The 18,616-nt window shown below is 44.1% G+C and overlaps 1 protein-coding gene across 5 annotated transcripts in view; it reads right to left on the bottom strand.

Annotated features, from left to right (window-relative positions):
* TBC1D7 (TBC1 domain family member 7) overlaps nucleotides 1-16,423 on the bottom strand; it is a 41,250-nt gene extending 24,827 nt beyond the window's left edge. For 2 of the 5 annotated variants that reach the window (XR_003707691.2, XR_003707690.2), the window contains exons 1-9: nucleotides 16,295-16,423; nucleotides 13,642-13,761; nucleotides 10,101-10,181; nucleotides 9,600-9,787; nucleotides 8,658-8,795; nucleotides 6,215-6,360; nucleotides 5,589-5,718; nucleotides 4,154-4,257; nucleotides 2,350-2,405 (exon numbers count right to left, since the gene is read on the bottom strand). Coding sequence is in view for 2 of the 5 variants with exons in the window: in XM_028737721.2 (XP_028593554.2) it covers nucleotides 4,171-4,257; nucleotides 5,589-5,718; nucleotides 6,215-6,360; nucleotides 8,658-8,795; nucleotides 9,600-9,787; nucleotides 10,101-10,181; nucleotides 13,642-13,753 (882 nt within the window). In the remaining 3 variants the exon portion in view is untranslated. Of the gene's footprint in view, nucleotides 1-145; nucleotides 210-2,222; nucleotides 2,406-4,153; nucleotides 4,258-5,588; nucleotides 5,719-6,214; nucleotides 6,361-8,657; nucleotides 8,796-9,599; nucleotides 9,788-10,100; nucleotides 10,182-13,641; nucleotides 13,762-15,768; nucleotides 16,210-16,294 lie in introns of those variants that run through there. The other 3 variants (XR_003707689.2, XM_028737721.2, XM_028737722.2) reach the window with 3 other exon arrangements.
* Nucleotides 16,424-18,616: the final 2,193 nt, after the last annotated feature.

The raw sequence follows: 18,616 nt of genomic DNA, 5'->3' as shown, positions 1-18,616 counted from the left end.
TGTATGCAGTTTCTTTAAAAAAAAATCATTTTAAAAGAAAAAACATGGTCTTTTTTTCTTGCCTGCTATTGATTCTACAGTTATTTATGATCCAGGGCTGCAATCAAATGCTAAGCTGCACGGAAGTGACATCTAATTTATTTACCTCGAATATGCTGCCTTCCTTTCTGTTTAGGTTTCCAGGCCACTAAACAGCAACTTGAGTCTCACTACAAACAATAAACAACAACAAACCAGAACCAACTGAATGCTGAACGACAACATGATAGTGGCTAAAAGCTCAAAGGGGCCTTTCTCTGCAGAATTGCTCCCTCTAGCGTGCAGGAAACTTAACAAGGAACACAGATAACCAGGAAGTATAAATCAGCATCATTTGAGTGGCTGGCAGAGGAATCCAAACTATAGGAAGCCAGAGTAATATGCCAAGGTAAATTATGCTGGTGTAATTTACTTACACACCTTTTTTTTATTTGGAACACCCTTTCTGCCAGTGTAAATTTCTAGGTCATGTGACCGAGCCAAAAGGCGCCTGGAAAGGGGGCAAGTCTCACCCTGCCGCCGCCACCCACACTGCTTTTTCAGGAATAACTCTGGCTTTGGCTGCGCCAGGATGGAAGAATTACACTGGTGTAGCTCTGACAGAACATTATCATCAGTGCTGTTTTCCTAGAAAAAGAGGTGCCGGAGCTCACCACATGGGCTTCTCTTAGAAGGGCAATGGCACCCACTTGAGAGGTGCCGGAGTTGAGCTCTGGTGAGCTCCAGCTGGGGGGGGGGGGAGCCCTGCTTCTTATTATAACAATAAAATTTATAATTTGTTCTTTCATAAAATGAAAGGCCTTGCCTCATTTCGAAAGAGAGCAAGAAAACCCGAAACACTATAGTTATGGCAACCCTAGTAATCAGTGCACTATTTCAAAAAGTGAAAATCTAGCTTTTTTTCCTTCGAGATTTTGCAAAAAAAGCCAAAAAGTTTCTGAGTATATGGCAACCCTAGATTCTACATAACTAGTTGGGTCTCTACCAAAAGGCTCACTTGCGTTCATCACCTCCCACCCCCAAACACGAAACAGAGTTGTTGATGAAAGAACATGCCACAAACTGAGTAACACAACGCACAAAAGGAAAATTCTCTTTGCAATCTTATTCTTTGTACATACAACAGGGTGATTAGATATGAACTTTCCACTGACATTTAAATGGTGGCATTTGATTGGCTTCTAGACACTGCAGAAGGCTTCTCGCAGCCTTTAAAAAACATTGATCTAAAATTGCTATTGTTCGTGTGAAAAGTTCAGCACAGCTCGTTTATCTCATCGCATCAACTTCAAGTAGCACCAGCGTGCCACAGAGGAAAAGGTTTGGGGGTTTCTGGGGTTTTTTTTAATAGTCTGACACCTGAGCTTTAAATAGTGGTTCACAGCTGTGCGTCTCAGCATTCATGCACTAACTGACACGGTTGATGGAAGACGGTTAACACCAACATCAGTCAAAAATAAAATAGGGATTTTATCAGAAAGCAACTACTAACCACATTCTCTGCCATATTAAAGTAATCTGCGGTCGAAGCCCACGGATTGGGAGAGCTGAGCATTCTGCAAGACTGACAGCTTCGCAAATTAATAAAGCAGAAGGCTGAAGTGTGTGTGTGTGGGAAGGGTGTCAATATTCTGCAAGCATCATCTAAAATGGGCACAGTTGCTACCCTGCATGCTTCAACTGGTTAACCAGTTAGGATCCGTTACATGGTCTAATGTAATAATGGGTTAATATAACGCTACTATTGTATGAAAGTACTAACATTCTGAGGAACATCAATATGGAGGTGAGCACAGAGAACTGGGACACCATTAAAGTTGACAAGTGGGTGGGATGGTGGAAAAGACTCTTTCCAAACACAAAGGGTACAGGAAAGGGGAGGCTGGTTATCTCTAGGGCACCCTTCCCCAAGCTGCTGCCCTGCATAAGTTTTGGATTTCAACTCTTGTGCCAGATAGGAGCTGTAGCTCAAACACTGGCAAGGCACACAGGGAGCAAAAGACTCAGGCATAAGGGGAACACTTCTCCTTGCTGGGTAAGGTAAGGGAACAGAGTGGGCAAAGGAAGCGAAGAGAATAAAGGAGCTGTTGAGTGAACGTTCCTCTACTTAAGCCCCAACTTTCCACATCACTAGGCAAGGCAACTAAATTTTTAAACAATTTAAAATGAAAAGCAAACCATGATGCAAGGAAGAGCAGCACAGGGACCTTTTGAAAGGCAAAGGACCCTGGCGTTTTATTTTAGTTAAAAGGACATCACGTACCAAGCCTGTGAGAATCAGTATTTTATTGTCAGTGCTTAACTGCCTACCAGGATTGGAGGGATCTCCCAGGTTGGCTGGTGATGGTTTCACATGCTGGGTGGATCTGAAAAGGGAGTAGAAAACCAAAGTGATCAGGGGATTTGGAGCAACACTGCCAAAATGAAAAGCCGTGTCCCCTGAGGAGACTCAAGTTTAGAAACAAGGCAATGAACCAGGGTCATGATTGAGGTGTAGAAAATGATTGGAGAAAAGGCTTTGCTCCTGCTTCATAATACCAGAACCTGTAGCCCAATGAAGCTGAAGGCTGGGCAATTCAGCACAAGCAAAAAAGAGGTACTTCACCACACAGTGCAAAGTTGAATGATGGAATTTGCTGCCACAAGTTGTGACAATGATGGCTACCAGATTGGATTGACTTTAAAATCAGGCTAATTCATGGGTACCAATGGCTATGAGTCCGAATAGCTATATACTGTCTTCAGGATCAGAGCCACTACACCTCTTGGTCCTGGGAGACAGTAGCAGGAAGGAGACGTTGCCATCATATCCTGCTTGCAGGCTTCTCACAGCCATCTGGTGGACCACCAGGGCAAAAAGAATGCTGGACTGGATAGGTCTCTGGCCTGAGCCAATAGAGATAATCTTAAATTCACAGTATCAAGCTGTTCAGAGAGGGCCGGCAGAACTGACAAGGATGCCCCCACATCATCTAACTCTCAGAGTGCCCCCCTCCACAGGTCTGTCAATCCCGAAACTAAAAACCAGATCAAAATAGCTCAAGAGCAGTGCTGTTTTTCTAGAAAAAGAGATGCCGGAGCCCACCCTGAATGCCTCCCTTGTTCTCTTATAATGGCAGTAGCGCCCCCCCCCCCCCGAGAGGTGCTGGAACAGAGTTCCGGTGAGTTCCAGCTCAAAAAAAGAGCCCATGTCAAGATAATAAGGATAATTCAGAAGCCTACACAGTCGTCATCACCAGCACCTAGTTTAAAAATTACGTATTTGGGACTCTCTAGTTCCAGCCAGGGGCTACCACTGAACATGATTTCTACAAACAAACAAACCAGGGATCAAATTTTGAACTAAACATATCCCAAGGACCAACAACATTAGCTGTACCCCCTGACACCCCCAAATGTGAACCAAGGCACATGCAAAGAGCTCTAATCCCTTCTGCCCCAATATAAAGAACAGGAGAAACCAACAGAATTACTCTGTTATGTACCTTAAGTTGCCTCCTCCTATTTCCCACTCTTGGACTGCCAAGGTAAAAGGGGGGAAGCTCTGCCAAAGCTGCTTTCTGTTCCTTCCAGTGCAGTGGGGAAAGAGGATCCGTATGCTAGGAACCTCGGGAGGTAGCCCTGGAGGCAAGGCCTGTGCAGCCAGTTTCCTAACCCTATGGGAGGACCTGGCAAAGATCTAAAAATCTGCAACAGGATCTTAAGAGGCAGCTCTTGCTCAGGAGAACATCTCAGTTTAATCTGATTTCTTGAATTAAAGCCAAATTAATGCCATGAGGAATGAGTGATAGAAAACCAGGCAGGAATCTATTCCAAAGAGTAAAAAAAAAAGTCAATCAAGTCCTTGATTATGGCTCCTGTTTTGCACATCCCATAAACAAGGTTACTTGGAAACAAATCCATCTCAACTGATATAAATGGGACTCCACTTGCAGGCAAGGGCTCACAGACTTCAGATGACTTAAAACCACCCCTTCTAGATATAATTATACACTTCCATCAGATACGGTGACAGCAATTTTATTGCTCCCCCATCTCCTTTGTTAAAATAATTTTAAGTAGGTTTTGTTGAGGAAGGAAGGACAAAGGGAAGGCAAATAAAATAAAAGTGTACCTGTGGGCAGCATGGTCTCAGACTGAATGTGCAGGGGTCCCACAATGTTTGTGCCACAGCTCAATCGCTTTGCTCACTATTGCATCCGTGTTATCTTGAGGTATCTACAGAAGATAAAAAGAGATATTCGGTTTGAGGTATTCCAGTATCTCAGGCAGCAAACCTAAAGGCAGCTAAAGACCAGTCACTATAGGATTGCTCTTCCAAACTCCTGCCATATCCATTCACGCCAATTGCTAATGCACGCACACAGAGCACACTCTTTTGCTTATTCAGTTTCAAGTAAGAAGTAGCTCCCTGCATGCAAACAGTTTGGTGTGGGGAGGAGTTGTCCCCTATCAGTGAAGTGAAAGGAGAACTTTCCTCTCAAAAAAAGGTCCAAGCATGCATCAGAGCACACCTGGAAATCCAGACTGGGTCATCCATATCAAACAATTCCACTCTTTATTTTCCTGTCCGTTCCTGCATCTAGGATATTCTCTTTTCCCCAACAGAGATGAAAATAGGAGAGAGTGTGCATGGAATGGCCACTCACGCAAATACAAAAAGATAAACTGGCTTGATACAGCATTGTAGTCTGTGAACTTTTTTGACCACGTGGTGGGTTGGGGGGGGGGGGAGTCGCAAGGTCAAGTTAATCCTGCAACCTGCTTAAATGTAGCCAACGAGTTCTATTTATTTAAAACATTTATAGCCCATCTTTTCTCAATAAGCCTAATGTGGCTAGCAACAGAAGTTAAAATAACAACTTAAATGATTTTTTAAAAAAGACTAACAACAAATAAATAAAAGAAAGCAGATGTAAGGCATTAAAACAGCAGAGAGAGAAAGGAGGGGAACCCACAAAACTGTTGCTAAACATAACCAAAGCTACTTGGAAAGGCAGTGACTATTTATGGCTCAAAAGTGCTCCTATAAAAAGGATTGTTTTGGCCCATCTTATGGAAATCCATGGGAGAGGGGAGTGTAGCGGGAGGCCCTGTTCAGGTAAGAATGAGTTCCAGAGCCCGGCTTAGCCACTGAGACAATCCTCTCCTTTCCACTCAGACATCAAGACAAACCATGGTCTGTTTTTATATCTGAACCTAGATCACATCACAAAACATGCATACTGAAGCTGTCGTGCAGGCTGTGTTTTGTGCTAAATTTGGTTTGCTGTTATGTCTGAACTGAGAAACCATTGTGAAAGTCTATTACATTTGGAAGCTCAAACCAAACTATGATTAGCATGGATCGTGGTTTGATGCCATGTCTGAACTGTACTTTTAAAAATTTTGCAAACTTTTAATTGCAGCTCTTGAACACTGGGCAAAATCTCAGTTGATTTCTCCCGCAACCACCTCTCTCCCCAAAAAATCTGATATGCAAAAAAATCCCTTATTTGGGGGGGTGTTCCTCGGGGGGGCAGTATATTAGTGTGCGGAAGAGTACTTACGTTTTCCAAAAACTGTTGAATCTTTCCTGCGCTATTCAAGGCCATCAACTTCATTTTAAAGGTTAATAAAATCTCAACAGCAACGAAGACCAGAATTTTGCAGGAGCCACTAATAACTTTGTCCCAAACCCTAGAAAAGACAGAGTCATAAAAACTGTACGCCTACAATTGTATAGCTATAATTTACATTCAGTACTGAAGTGGTTCCCCCCCCCCCCTTTCCTGACCAAAATAGTATCTCAGTCATGGCAGGACCAAGACATTTAGCAGCAAATGACAACTCACACTTCCACCCTTTGGTGCAAGATGCAGGGAACACAAAATGCCAAAGTTTGCATCACTCCCTATATAACATTAACTGACAGGTTTTAGAATGTCAAAAAGTTCTGACTTGTCAAAAGATATTCATGCAACATTCCCGAGTTTGGAGGTGAGGTTATAGGTATCTTGCAGCTAACATATCCCATCTATAAATGTACTCTGCAGCGTAGGTCAGGGGAGAGGGAACACTACTCAGGAGTTTGTGGTATTGTGGGCTGTAGGCTAAAGATGGACAACAGATTATTTTCAAGGACGCTACAGTGATCTGATTGATCCAAGTTGGGCGGGAGAGGAAAGATGCTTACCTTTGTAAGCTGGATTCAGGTAGACAACCCGCAAAACACTTTCTAAACCAAAGATTGTAAGGAAGATGGTCCATTGCTGAACACAACTTCAGATGCGTTAAGAGTCCGCTGTCCTCAAGGCTCAGGTACTGTTCCAAAAGTTTTGGCTGCAGGATAAATGTCAAGAGAAGTGATAAAGTATATCAATGTCCAATCTCACTGTCTCAGGTATTTATAGCAAGAAACCACAAGCAGCAAGGAGCCTTAAAAAAAGAAAAAAGAAAAAGATTCAGCATGACACACTGTGAAAAATGTCATGTCAGATAATGTTCTTCAAAGGTCAGATCCAAAATGTAAGGCTCACTAAACCTTTCCATATTTATTGATTGTGAGGCTCCAAAAAGAGTATATACTGAATAATTTCAGACTTCGTAACAATACAGTAATTCAGCAATTCTTAATTTAGTAAAAAAGGAGACAGGTGGGGAAGGAAACAGCACATACTAGGAAACTGTCATCAGCAGGGAGCAACTTTCTGTTTTTACCTGCTCTTCAACCCTGTTGGGTGGCTTTTCGGCATCTTACATGCATGCTAGAGATTAGCCCACACTCCCAAAACTATAGATTTCAGACATGGCACGTACATGTGTGACATTATAAGCACACCCCTTCCACAAGAGGAAGTCCAGATTAAATGTAAACAAAAAAAGTATGAGCTGTCATTTTGACCACAGCAATGTGTGGACACTGAAACAAAAAACAGGGGTTCATAAGTAGCACTGGTTCCACAGTAACTTCCCATCCAGAAATACTCTATTATTTTGAATGACACTGACACACACACAGTTTTCTTCACTTCAGTAAACAGTTCTCTTTGGACACCTTTTCGACAAGGTTAGCAGTTAATTAAACATCTGCTTGTTTATTTTCATTTGTTCGTCTTCAATTATATCTGAATATTTTACTATAAACATGATTTTATTAATAATTTAAAGAAATTCTGATAGGACTGGCACCAATGAGAAAAACTCTATAATGTCATCTTGTATGTAAATCTGCCTCCTGTTCCCTTCTCCTTAAACTGGATCATTCATATGTCTGAAAAAAATCACTTACTCTTCATTAGTCGAAAGAAATTGACACATGCCCCTATTTCCAAGTGTCTTCAAAAGTGATGGGAGAGTACACCTCAGGAGGTCCAGAGGGTGACAACACAAGAATGGGCCTTTTCTGTGGTGGCTCCCCCACCTGTGGAATGCTCTCCCCGGGGAGGTTCACCTGGCGCCTTCATTACGTATCTTTAAAGGCCAGGCAAAAACATTCCTCTTCTCCCAGGTCTTTGGCTATTTGAACAATCTATGGCCTTTTAAACTGTAGGCAGTATTGTTTTTGTTTGTTATTGTGCTATGTGTATTTTTTGTGTTTTTATATTGTAAACAGCATTCTGATCTTCGGATGAAGGGCAGTATAGAAAGTTTTTTTTAATCATCATCACCTAAGGAAAGTTCAAGCCAAAGTGTTTTCCTATCAAATCTTATTTATAGACATTGCAAAAATCATTTCTACAAACTTCTCTTTCTATTAAAGCGTGAAGCCTGGCATCCGGTTTGCATGGGAGAAGAAAGGAATGAAGGCGGTTCTGCAAGCATTTGCATCACTGCTGCTTAGAAACAAGGGACTGGCCTCATTCATTCAGTGCAAGAACAAAGCTGAACCCCTTCCCTGCCAAAGGGTGGCAGCCTAAGACTCTTAGGCAGGGTGGATTTGATTTAAATCAAATCGATTTAAATCACGATTTAAATCACTAGTCAGTAAGACTTGATTTAATTTTATTTTATTTTTACAGAAAGACTCATTCTTGCTGGTATAATCTTAATATTTACAACCAGATGAAGGTTTCATTTTTGGAATAATAAATTTTCAGAAGTGGGTTTGCCGCTCGTGCATGTGCAGAAGCGCTCTGCAGCGCCGCATGCGTGCACAGAAGTGGTCCTCTGGTTACAGAATTTTCAGGATACGGCCAGACCTCCGGAACGGATCCCATTTGTAACCGGAGGTACCACTGTACACACAACTGAATATATGCCAAAACCTTGATTGCATTCCTTGTCATCAGCATTCCAATCCCTGTGATATTTATTAGAAGTCTGTTGGCCACGTTGGCTGGGAGATGGGAGCCTAGCCACTTCTCTAGGGCTACAGATTAGTCAGCCCTGAGCTACCCACTAGTCACTGCACAGCTGTTCTAGAAACTTACACTGCATTTCCCTCATCCACTCCAAAAAAGAATCCAGAGCATAATTCAGTTTCCCAGTCCACACAGGGTATTTTTGCAAGAGCTTGTCAGAAACAGCAACAACATAGAAGATGGTGCTCGGTACAACTTCTATACCTGTAATCTCACTATTCTGTTCCTGTGTGGGATGAATAGATATGTAGATATGTATGCATATAATACTCTTACCAGCTGTGGTATTGAATCCTTGTACTTATTGTTCAACTGGTTCACAAAGCTACTGATGAGCCAATAACAATCAATGTGATCTTCTACCATTTCTTCCATAGCTTTAGCAATGGCAAGGAATACCTCGTCCTCAGCTTCCTGGAAAGCAAAGCAGCCATGGCATGGGATTATCAAGAGGCCACACATTCACGGAATAGCGTTTTCCAGTCAACTTTGTTATTTGACAACATATAATAACTTTGCTCCTCTGTTGTAATGCGCCACCATGTTCTGTTATGTGCTAAAACAGGGAGGCCAAAGTTGTGGCACACCAATATATTTCTGAACTACAACTCCCATCATCCGTGACCATTGAATATCCTGGCTGAGGTTTATGAGAGTTAGTCCAACAACAACATCTGGTGAGCTATAGGTTCCTCGTCCAAGTGTTAAAGAGGGCTAATTATACCTTCTCCAGGGAGTTTATATGACAGGGATTTGCTTCCCATTCAAGGTCACCATACTGAGGGATATTTTCTCAGCAACGCAATCCTACTGTGGCTGCCAACTTCCAGCTTGGATGTCTGCCACTAACTACAAGAGAAATTCATTCTGTGACATGCCCTAGATCAGGCACCCCCAAACTTGGCCCTCCAGATGTTTAGGGACTACAACTCCCATCATCCCTAGCTAACAGGACCAGTGGTCAGGGATGATGGGAATCGTAGTCCCAAAACAACTGGAGGGACGAGTTTGGGGATGCCTGCCCTAGATGGTACCAGAACGGGCTTTCCCTAAGCCCTGTTTACAGTATCTCTGGTTAAGGCTGAATTTGACCTCTCAAGATAGTGCAGTTCATGTGGCCACTATACAGTTTCTTCACTCTAGCAGAATTTCAGATGGAAAAGATTTGGACCTTCATACAAAGGAGTATTGTCGAGGGCAAATTTCAGCACGACTAACCGAAGAGAGAGATGGATTCCGAGGAAGCTTTCCCGACTCCAGCTGGTATATTCGGAGGAAAACTTCAACCTGTGGGGTAGAATCCTTGATAAAGCGAATTACTCGGAGCGCATGGTGCACGTCCTTATACTGCTCCTTTCGGCATCGCATCACAAACCCGTGAGATTCATGGTGAGGAGGAAGAATTCCTGGGAAAAGAAGAGAGAGAAAGGAGAACTAGGTTTGCATGTACTTGCACGTTCTGGTGGACGGTTAGATCTTCTGACAGCAGTTGTTGTTTTTCTCTGATCAAATAAGTACTATAAGCCCTGGATACAAGGAATGCTCAAGAACTTAACAAATATGTGAGCATTAACTAGCCCTGTCCCCAATGTCTTGCAAAGGCTTCTTCAATGGAGCATTCAAAGCATGGATTGGCTTTCCTTAGCATTACAGTAAGCATATGTCCAAACTTGCCCTTATGTTTCTAATAAAGAATCTACGTTCCCCATATCATCTTACCTAGAAGCACCTTCCACACAAGGATCCGATACATGGATGGGAGAGGAAACCTCTGACTGAATGTGCAGAGCTTCTCAATATCTGTGAAGTGGGGTTTAAGAACAAACACCATTTTAGAACTCGAACGGCGTTATGAATCATCTCTGTTCTCAGCAACTGACACCAACCAGGATATATCTGTAAGTGTACAGCACCAATCATGCTTCTAGGAGGCATCAGAGAATCATTCGGGCTTTTAAAGGTTAACAAACCCAATTTAAAACACATGCTTTTTCCACTTTTAGTCCTTTTGCAAAATGAAAACCTGGCAGCAACATTCGAAAAATTTAAGGTAAAGGGTAAAACAGTTTGTAGGAGTTTTTGGTTGATTCATCAATTGCTGTCAATTAAAGGTAAATAAATTTGAAACCACAAAATGGGTGCCTTTTTGAAATACAGTGGTAACTTGGTACTCGAATGGCTTGGCTCCCGAACAAATCAACTCCTGAACGCTGCAAACCCCGAAGTAAGTGTTCCAGTTTGCAAACGTTTTTTGGAAGCCGGACGTCCGACGCAGCTTCCATTTGAGTGCAGGAAGCTCCTGCAGTAAATCAGAAGCCGTGCCTTGGGATTCAAACGGTTTCAGGAGTCAAACGGATTAAGTTTGAGAACCAAGGTACCACTGTACTGGTTAAGTGTAACAAATCAATGATAATTGAACAAACACAAAATTAGTTGATTTTAAAATGAAGCCGTGTGTGTGTGTGTATGTGTATGTGTTTATACATATACAGTGGTGCCTCGCAAGACGAAATTAATTCGTTCCGCAAGTTTTTTCTTCTTGCGAGTTTTTCGTCTTGCGAAGCACGGTTTCCCATAGGAATGCATTGAAAATCAATTAATGCGTTCCTAGGGAAACCGCCTTCAGACCAGGTCCGGGGACAGTCTGTCCCCCGACCTCTTCTGAAGGCTGGGGGGGGGGACAAGGGCTTTTCTTCCCACCCCCAGCATTTTAAAAAACCCCGGGACAGCGGAGGACTTCTCCGCTGTCCGGGGCAATCTTAAAATGCTGGCGGGCGGCATTTTAAAATCGCCCGGGACAGCGGAGGACTTCTCCGCTGTCCGGGGCGATTTAAAAGCCCCTGGGAAGGCAGGCAGGGGGGAGCAAAGACTTTCGCCCCCGCCCGCCTTCAGAAGAGGTCCAGGACCTCTTTCTCCCGGGAGAGCGGAGAAAGGCAGCGCGTTTCTCCGCTGTCCTGGATGGCTTTTGAAGGCAGGCAGGGGGGAGCAAAGACTTTCGCCCCCCGCCCGCCTTCAGAAGAGGTCCTGGACCTCTTCTGAAGGCGGGCAGGGGGCGAAAGTCTTTGCTTCTCCCCCCCCCTTCAAAAGCTGTCCTGGACAGGCTTGCGGACCTCTCCGCAAGCAGCGGGAGCGCTCCCGCTGCTTGCGGAGAGTTGCCAGCATGCCGAAACCTGCGCGCGCTGAGATCAGCGCGCCCAGGCTTCACGGCCCCGCCGCCCGGCATCGGAGCTTGGTTCCGATGCCGGGCGGCGGGAGGAGGCGTTCCCGCCCCCCCGCCCGGCATCGGAGCTTGGTTCCGATGCCGGGCGGCGGGAGGAGGCGTTCCCGCCCCCCCGCCCGGCATCGGAGCTTGGTTCCGATGCCGGGCGGCGGGAGGAGGCGTTCCCACCCCCCCGCCCGGCATCGGAGCTTGGTTCCGATGCCGGGGGCGGGAGGAGGCGTTCCCGCCCCCCCCCGCCCGGCATCGGAGCTTGGTTCCGATGCCGGGCGGCGGGAGAAGGCGTCCCCGCACCGCCGCCCGTTCCGATGCCGGCGGCGGGAGGAGGCGTTCCCACCCCACCGCCCGGAATCGGAGCCTCGTTCCGAAGCCGGGTGGCGGGAGGAGGTCCGAGGACAGTGGGGAAGGCGCGCTGCGCTTCCCCGCTGTCCCGGAGATTTCCCTATGGGCTTTCGTCTTGCGAAGCAAGCCCATAGGGAAATTCGTTTTGCGAAGCGCCTCCAAAACGGAAAACCCTTTCGTCTAGTGGGTTTTCCGTCTTGCGAGGCGTTCGTCTTGCGGGGTACCACTGTACACATAAATACATACATATGCTATTTATACACACATACGTATACATATATTCATTCTCAAGTTCAGTAACCCAATACTGTAGAACTAATAACTAGTACAGTACCTATTTTTAAATAAAGAAGTATCCCCCAGGCATGTGAAATCTGCGACTGGACTACAACTCCTATAATCTCTGACCATTGGTCATATTGACTTGGACAAATGGGAGCTGGAGTCTCAGAGCAGTTGGAAGTTGCCCACTCCTACTGTACTACCATACAAGTCATGGCTTCACCCAAAGAATCCTGGGAACTGGAGTTTGGTAAAGGTGTTGAGAATTGTTAGGCGACCCATATTCCCCTCACTGAATGACAATCCCCAGAACAGTTTAATGCTTAATTCCTTTTTCCCTGGGAACTCCGGGTATTGTTGCATTATATTACTATTTAGATAGCGTTTTTCAGTTTTTTAAAAAAATAAAGGCGAGTGACAAAGAATAAGCACACAAAATCGAATACAAACAATACAAATTATAACAATTCAAAACAAAAAAAAAAAGCTAATCAAAAGTATTAAAAATCAAATACATTTGGCTTCCTTCAAAAAGGGCCAAGGAAGCTCCCTACAAAAAGATGTTAGAAAGAGTAAGGCAAACAAACTAGTTTCTAGGATTCTTTGAGAGGAGTCATGACTGTTTAAAGTGGAAGTACACTGCTTTAAACGTATAGTGCAGATAGGTCCAGAATCTTTTCCCATAGTTATCTCAGGGAAAGCTGGAAACAGAGGAGAGAAGTCTTAGGCTACACTCCACATGTTGTGAGAGTACAGAATGTGTTGTGAACTAACAAACAGGTGCATTCATTCACACACAAGTGTGTGTGTATCTATTCCATTCCCAAAAAAGGGAATTGCATAATCTTCAGTTCACACAAAATATTCTGCCTTAGAGGGAAATGATAAATGTTTCCACGCCCTTGTGTGTAGAATATACAGACTGAGGCCGAGTGTAAGCCAATCTGGGAAGAAAGCAAAATTTACTCAGGCAATGGGATAGACAAATCTGTCAATTTTAGTTCCCTCAATTTGTCATTTTTCCAGTCTGGAATTCACATTTCTGCTGCAATTTGTGATTTTTTATTATTATTTTAAAAAATCCCTATGAAAATTCAACTTTTTGGTGCAAATTTCTCCTAACGAAAACATTATACATGCAGTTTTGCAAATATGCACAGTTTTGCATGGAATCTTCTTTAAGATGCATTTTTGTACACACTGCTTAGCTAGAGAACCGCACTGCAAATTTTGACAAGTGCTATGTGTTTCAATTCACTTATTGTTTTGGAAAGTGCAAACTTGACAAATTTGCCTTTAAATGAGAAGCAAGCCTCACTGGGTCAAACGGGCTTTTCCTTCAAGTAAACATGCACAGGGTTGCAATTAAGTGAGCTCAAACAGAATGTGTGATATATAATGGTCTTCTACCAAGCATACCAAGCCGATCATCTTTCAGAAGAATTTCCAGTGATTTCTTTTCTTCAACACCACGAAATCCTACTTTTTCGTAATACACTGATCGGAAATTTCTCTGAGGATCCTCAGCCATGTTTCAGTCTGGGGGAAAAACAGATAATTAATCATGATGGCTTGCAAAAAAAAATAAAGTATTATGACTACAAAACAATGAAAAGTGCAGTGTTCCTCTTTCAGAGCTTCAACAGTGCAGTGTGCACTCTTCCCCATAGTTTTCAGGCTCCCTTTCATGGTCCAAGCTCCCCTCCATGACCACTGCAATGCAATGCAGGAATATTTTACATATTATAAACATACTTAGAAATAGATTTTCAGGTGCCTCTTGAAGACTTTCATGGCAACAGTCCTTTGTAGCTGTTTAATTCTTTTATCAGTCAGTCACTTTAATGATTATCTGCGCTGTTTTACCGTAAATTGCATTTTGTTTTAAACTTGTACATCGCCTTGAATTTTAATACAATATATGGTTTTAATTTTGTTTTAAATGTATGTGCTGCTGTGTTTTTAACTACTTTTACTATACAATAGTATGAAATGCAGCTAATAAAATACTATTTTTTTTTACTAATATTTTATGTTATGGCATTATAAAAATACTTTTGTGGGTTTATAAATACATAATTTGACGCTAGAAACTTCCTGAACAGCAGCCATATCCAAAAGCGATCTGTTGCAGCAAAAACAAAGAGTTTTTTGTCACCTTAAAAGGCTACTCATTTATTATAAGTTTTTGGGTTCTAGAGTAATGCAGATCCTAGTCCACAAAGGACCAGGCCATCATAAATGTGCCAGAATGCAATCCTAACCATATCTATTCGGACGCAAGTCCTATGGAATTCAATCGGGCTTACTCTCAAGTAAGTGGGGTTAGGATTGCAGCTGCACAGAGCTAGCACATCCAGGCAGTTGCAAAACATGAGCGTTATGTCAGCCTTATGGAGCGTGTGTGTGTGTCGCAGCCTAGGTCTTTTAAGGTGCCCCAGGGCACTTTATTATTTCTGAAGCTAAGAGAGTTCTTATTTCCATTCATATGCTACAACACTCTTCTCTAAAAGACCAAATTGTTGTGCTATAAACATCTGCAAACCATAATTCTTCCACTATTCTAACCCACATTTGAGTGTAAAGTGCCATATCTCCTCTATGTTAAAATTCCAGAAGATTAACAATGTTTGGATGGGGTTTTTTGGGGGTGGGGTGGGGGAGTACAGTGCCCTGGCAACTTAAGTAAGTTTACAATTTCATAATGGCATAATCATTTATAGGCAAAGGGTCTAGTGCATTGTGTGCATGGAGCTTACTTATTGAATTTGCTAACATGAACAGTTAACAAGTTTAAATGTCTGCTTTCAACAAATCTGAGGCAAAGCTTATTAAAAATCTAATACAAAATGGCCATTCCTCTACACTGCAAAAAAGCTCACTAGCATCTTAAAATCTTCCTTATTTCCTCAGAAGAGAAACGTTTTAGCCAATATCCATCTACAAAAGGTTGATATGTAAAAAAATAATCATGAAAGTAAGTATAAAGGAGATACTAGACGCTTTTGAATCTCTGGCTACAGGATAGAAAAGTGAGGAATGGAGGAACTGAGATGCTATTTGGAGGATGAGGTGGAGGGAGAGAAGATGGGTTTGTAAACACTTGGGAAGCAGCAAATGAAGGCAGCAGTGCAATACCAGATAATATATTTGCAAGAGAAGACGTTTAGGTTTGAAAGTGTGGCCTGGGGCTCAGTGGCAGAACGCTTGCTTTGCAAGCAGAAAATCGCTGGTTCAGTCCCTAAGCATATCCAGGTACTGCAGGGAGAAACCCATGTCCAAAACCCTGGTCCCTGCAACTCAGAATATGAGCTAGGTGGGTCAAATGCCTGACGATGCAACAAAACAGTCTGAATCATAGGATCACAGAATTGTAGAGCTAGAAGTGACCACAAGGGTCATCTAGTCCCACCCCCTGCAATGTAAGAATATTTTGCACGCCTTGGACTAAGACCTGAAAGGCCTGGGTTCGAATCCCTACTCAGCCATGAAGCTCACCATGAGTGACCTTGGACCAGTGGCTGCTTTCCTCTCTGCCTAACCTACCTCACTGAGTTGTTGTGAAGATAAAACTGGGTGCGGATGGGGGTGAGGGAGAACCACGTCCCCCACCTTGAGCTCCTTGAAGGAAATGGTGGTATGGAAATATAATAAACAAACGAATGAATGAACGCTGCGAGTATAGGAAGTAAGGGGCGTCAATACACTACAGGAGATGAGGGAGTGCTGGAAAAAAATATAGACGATGGTGGGGGGAGAAAAGCAGGTAAGAAGGCAGCGGCCCAGAAATGGCACGTGGGAACGGGGAGCTGACAAGAACGGGTGATGCACGTGAGGAGGAGGAGAGCGCGAGGAGGGCTGGAAAAAGCGGCGGCCAGATTGGGCACCACAGGGAGGGAGAACCCCGGGCCACCGCTATAGGAACCGGTGAAGTAGGTGCAGAAGAGGGAGGCGGCGCTCGAGGATCGTCAGGAAAGCGGAGAAGGAAGCAGGGAAAGGGGGCGAGGCGGGTGAAGCGGGAGAGGGCGCTTGGGCGCCCGGCCGCCTCTCCCAACCCGGCGCGCAAACCTGCCTGTGCAGAAGTGGCCGGTGAGCAGCGCGGAGCTCGCTCTCTGCCAGGGCCGCCGCGACCGGCCAAGGGGCAACGACGACTCGGCGCGAGGGAGCTCCGCCCGGCTCGGCCCGCGCAGCCGCCGGCCCGCCCAGCCAAGGGGTGGGGAAGGGGAGGAGGAGGAAGCCGCGGCGGCGGCGGCGGCGGCCTCGGAGGCCCTAGAGCCGCTTGTCTTTCCCAACCTCGAGGCGCGAGCGCTGCGCAAATTGGCGCGTATTCCCGACTTGGCGTGCGTAATATTGCTGCTGGGATTTTGTTGCGCTGGAAACGCATCGGACTAAAACAGCCTCATCCGACCTAGGCGTCTTCAATTTGTAGTCCCCAAAAATCTGGAGGGCACCAGGATGGGGAAGGCTAGAGTCGCTAGACTAAAAGTGAAAACCTTGCAGGATATCGGTTTGACTAATCCTTTTACTGGCCTACTATTTCCACGATGTAAGCTTAAACCTGCTTATTTATGAGTAAATCCTACCTAGTGCAATGGTATTTACTCCCAAGGAGTAAAAAGCTTTTTAACTTTTTACCTGTGTTCTAGACAGCAAATTAGGATTTCAGATCGCTTGCCCTACCCAAAACACTACCCACCCGATTTTGCTTAATACCACTGGTCCAGCAACACAAGGAGCAAAAGTGGCAACCCAAACTATAAGGACACCAGTCACACTGACAGCATACCAAGTGGATCTCAGTTCTGTTACAAGCTGCGTTGCTGCTGAAATTTTACCATCTGCAGCACAGCCCTAAGCAAACTTTCCCGGGGCTGGCTGGGCAAAGCCTACGGCTGTATGAGGCCCTTCTCTCAATGTGTATGAAATGCCTGCCCCATAGAAGCCCACCTAGTCTTGCCTAGATGCTGTTTTGGGGAGGCTGCTTGATGTTTTATAATCCATGTCCAGAGTTTGGATACGAAGACACAAGGGTGCCTTATTTAGATGCCTAAAGCTGCAGTTCTATATAACACTTTCCTGGGAAATAAGCCCAATAGGTTTTCCTTTACTTCTTAGCAAACATGAATAGTATTGCCCTGTAAATAAAAGGCCCAGTAATTGGCTATTCTTAAATGTATTATTACATTTCAGAAAATAATCCTGTCACAGTCTTCATTTTACTTTATTTTTAAAACAAACCTGCCACATTCTTTTTTGTTACAAAAAGAGCTGGGGTTGTTCTGTTCATTTTGCAGCCTATGAGGCTTTTGCTTGAAAGAGACAATAGGTGGCAGACTTGGATCAGATTTCTTAAGTTTACAATGAACAGAACATGTTTGGGTGGCAGCTGTTGCTCAACCCATTATGGACTCCTCCTGCTGTAACAAACAGGTTTTATTGGTGTCACAAGATTCATAGGCTGGCACCCAAAGAGCTGCTTAGGCATGCCTATGTACATCTAATAGGTTGAGGAGTTTTTTTGGGGGGGAGGGATTTCACAACCCACTGGGGGCAGGGAGGAGGGGACAAAGTGCTAGCCTCATTTTCAAACCTGGTTTGGGAGAGGAATAATCAATAAATGCAAGTCCCCCTGGTACACATAGAAATAGTTGCATCTGGTACAACTCAAACTGCATCTGGTACAACTCAAATTAACCCTCATATTTTTATTTTAGAAGTTCCTGACAGAGAGGCATTATTCTGCCTTAGTGGCAGAATAACATGGCAACCCATCCAGAAAGTTATTAAAAGGTACAGAAAGATATTGCAGACAAGAGAGAGGACATAAAGGTGGATGAAATTCAGTCCCAAAGGACACCCTGTAATCTGCAGCTAAAGCCCAATCTTAAACATGCACACCTGCAGGTTAATCACATTGGAATCAATAGGACTCATTTCTCAGTGAACACGGGTATGGACTGGGCTGTAAGAAGTATTGCCACATTTCCCCATCCCCTTGAGAAAAGGCCCCAAGCTTTCAACAACTGCATAATGGGTAGAAGATAAAAGCTCAGAAACATACATACATATATATGTTTGCTTCTGTTGTGGCCAGATCTTTATTCATTTCTGTACTAAGAGCAAGTACGTGTTTTTGTGTGTGAGAGAGAAATAAAAGGGTGAAGCAAGGTTAACTTCATCACACACAATCCCTTCGGATTTGCTCTCATTTCTGGCTAGTGTTCTCCTCCTAATTAGCTCCTAATTAGGTAATTGGGCCTAGTTCCACACAGCCCCTCTGGCAACTTTCTCCAAGATGAAGCCGCCTCTTCCAGTGTAAAATGAGGGTGTTTTTGCAGTTCCGCAGTCTGAATTTTGCTGTTGTTCACATCCAGATCAATTCAATATACAATTC

This window comes from Podarcis muralis, chromosome 8, assembly GCF_964188315.1.
Source record: "Podarcis muralis chromosome 8, rPodMur119.hap1.1, whole genome shotgun sequence".
In the NCBI taxonomy this organism is placed as follows: Eukaryota; Metazoa; Chordata; class Lepidosauria; order Squamata; family Lacertidae; genus Podarcis; species Podarcis muralis.
This window is presented reverse-complemented; position numbering and strand designations above follow the sequence as displayed.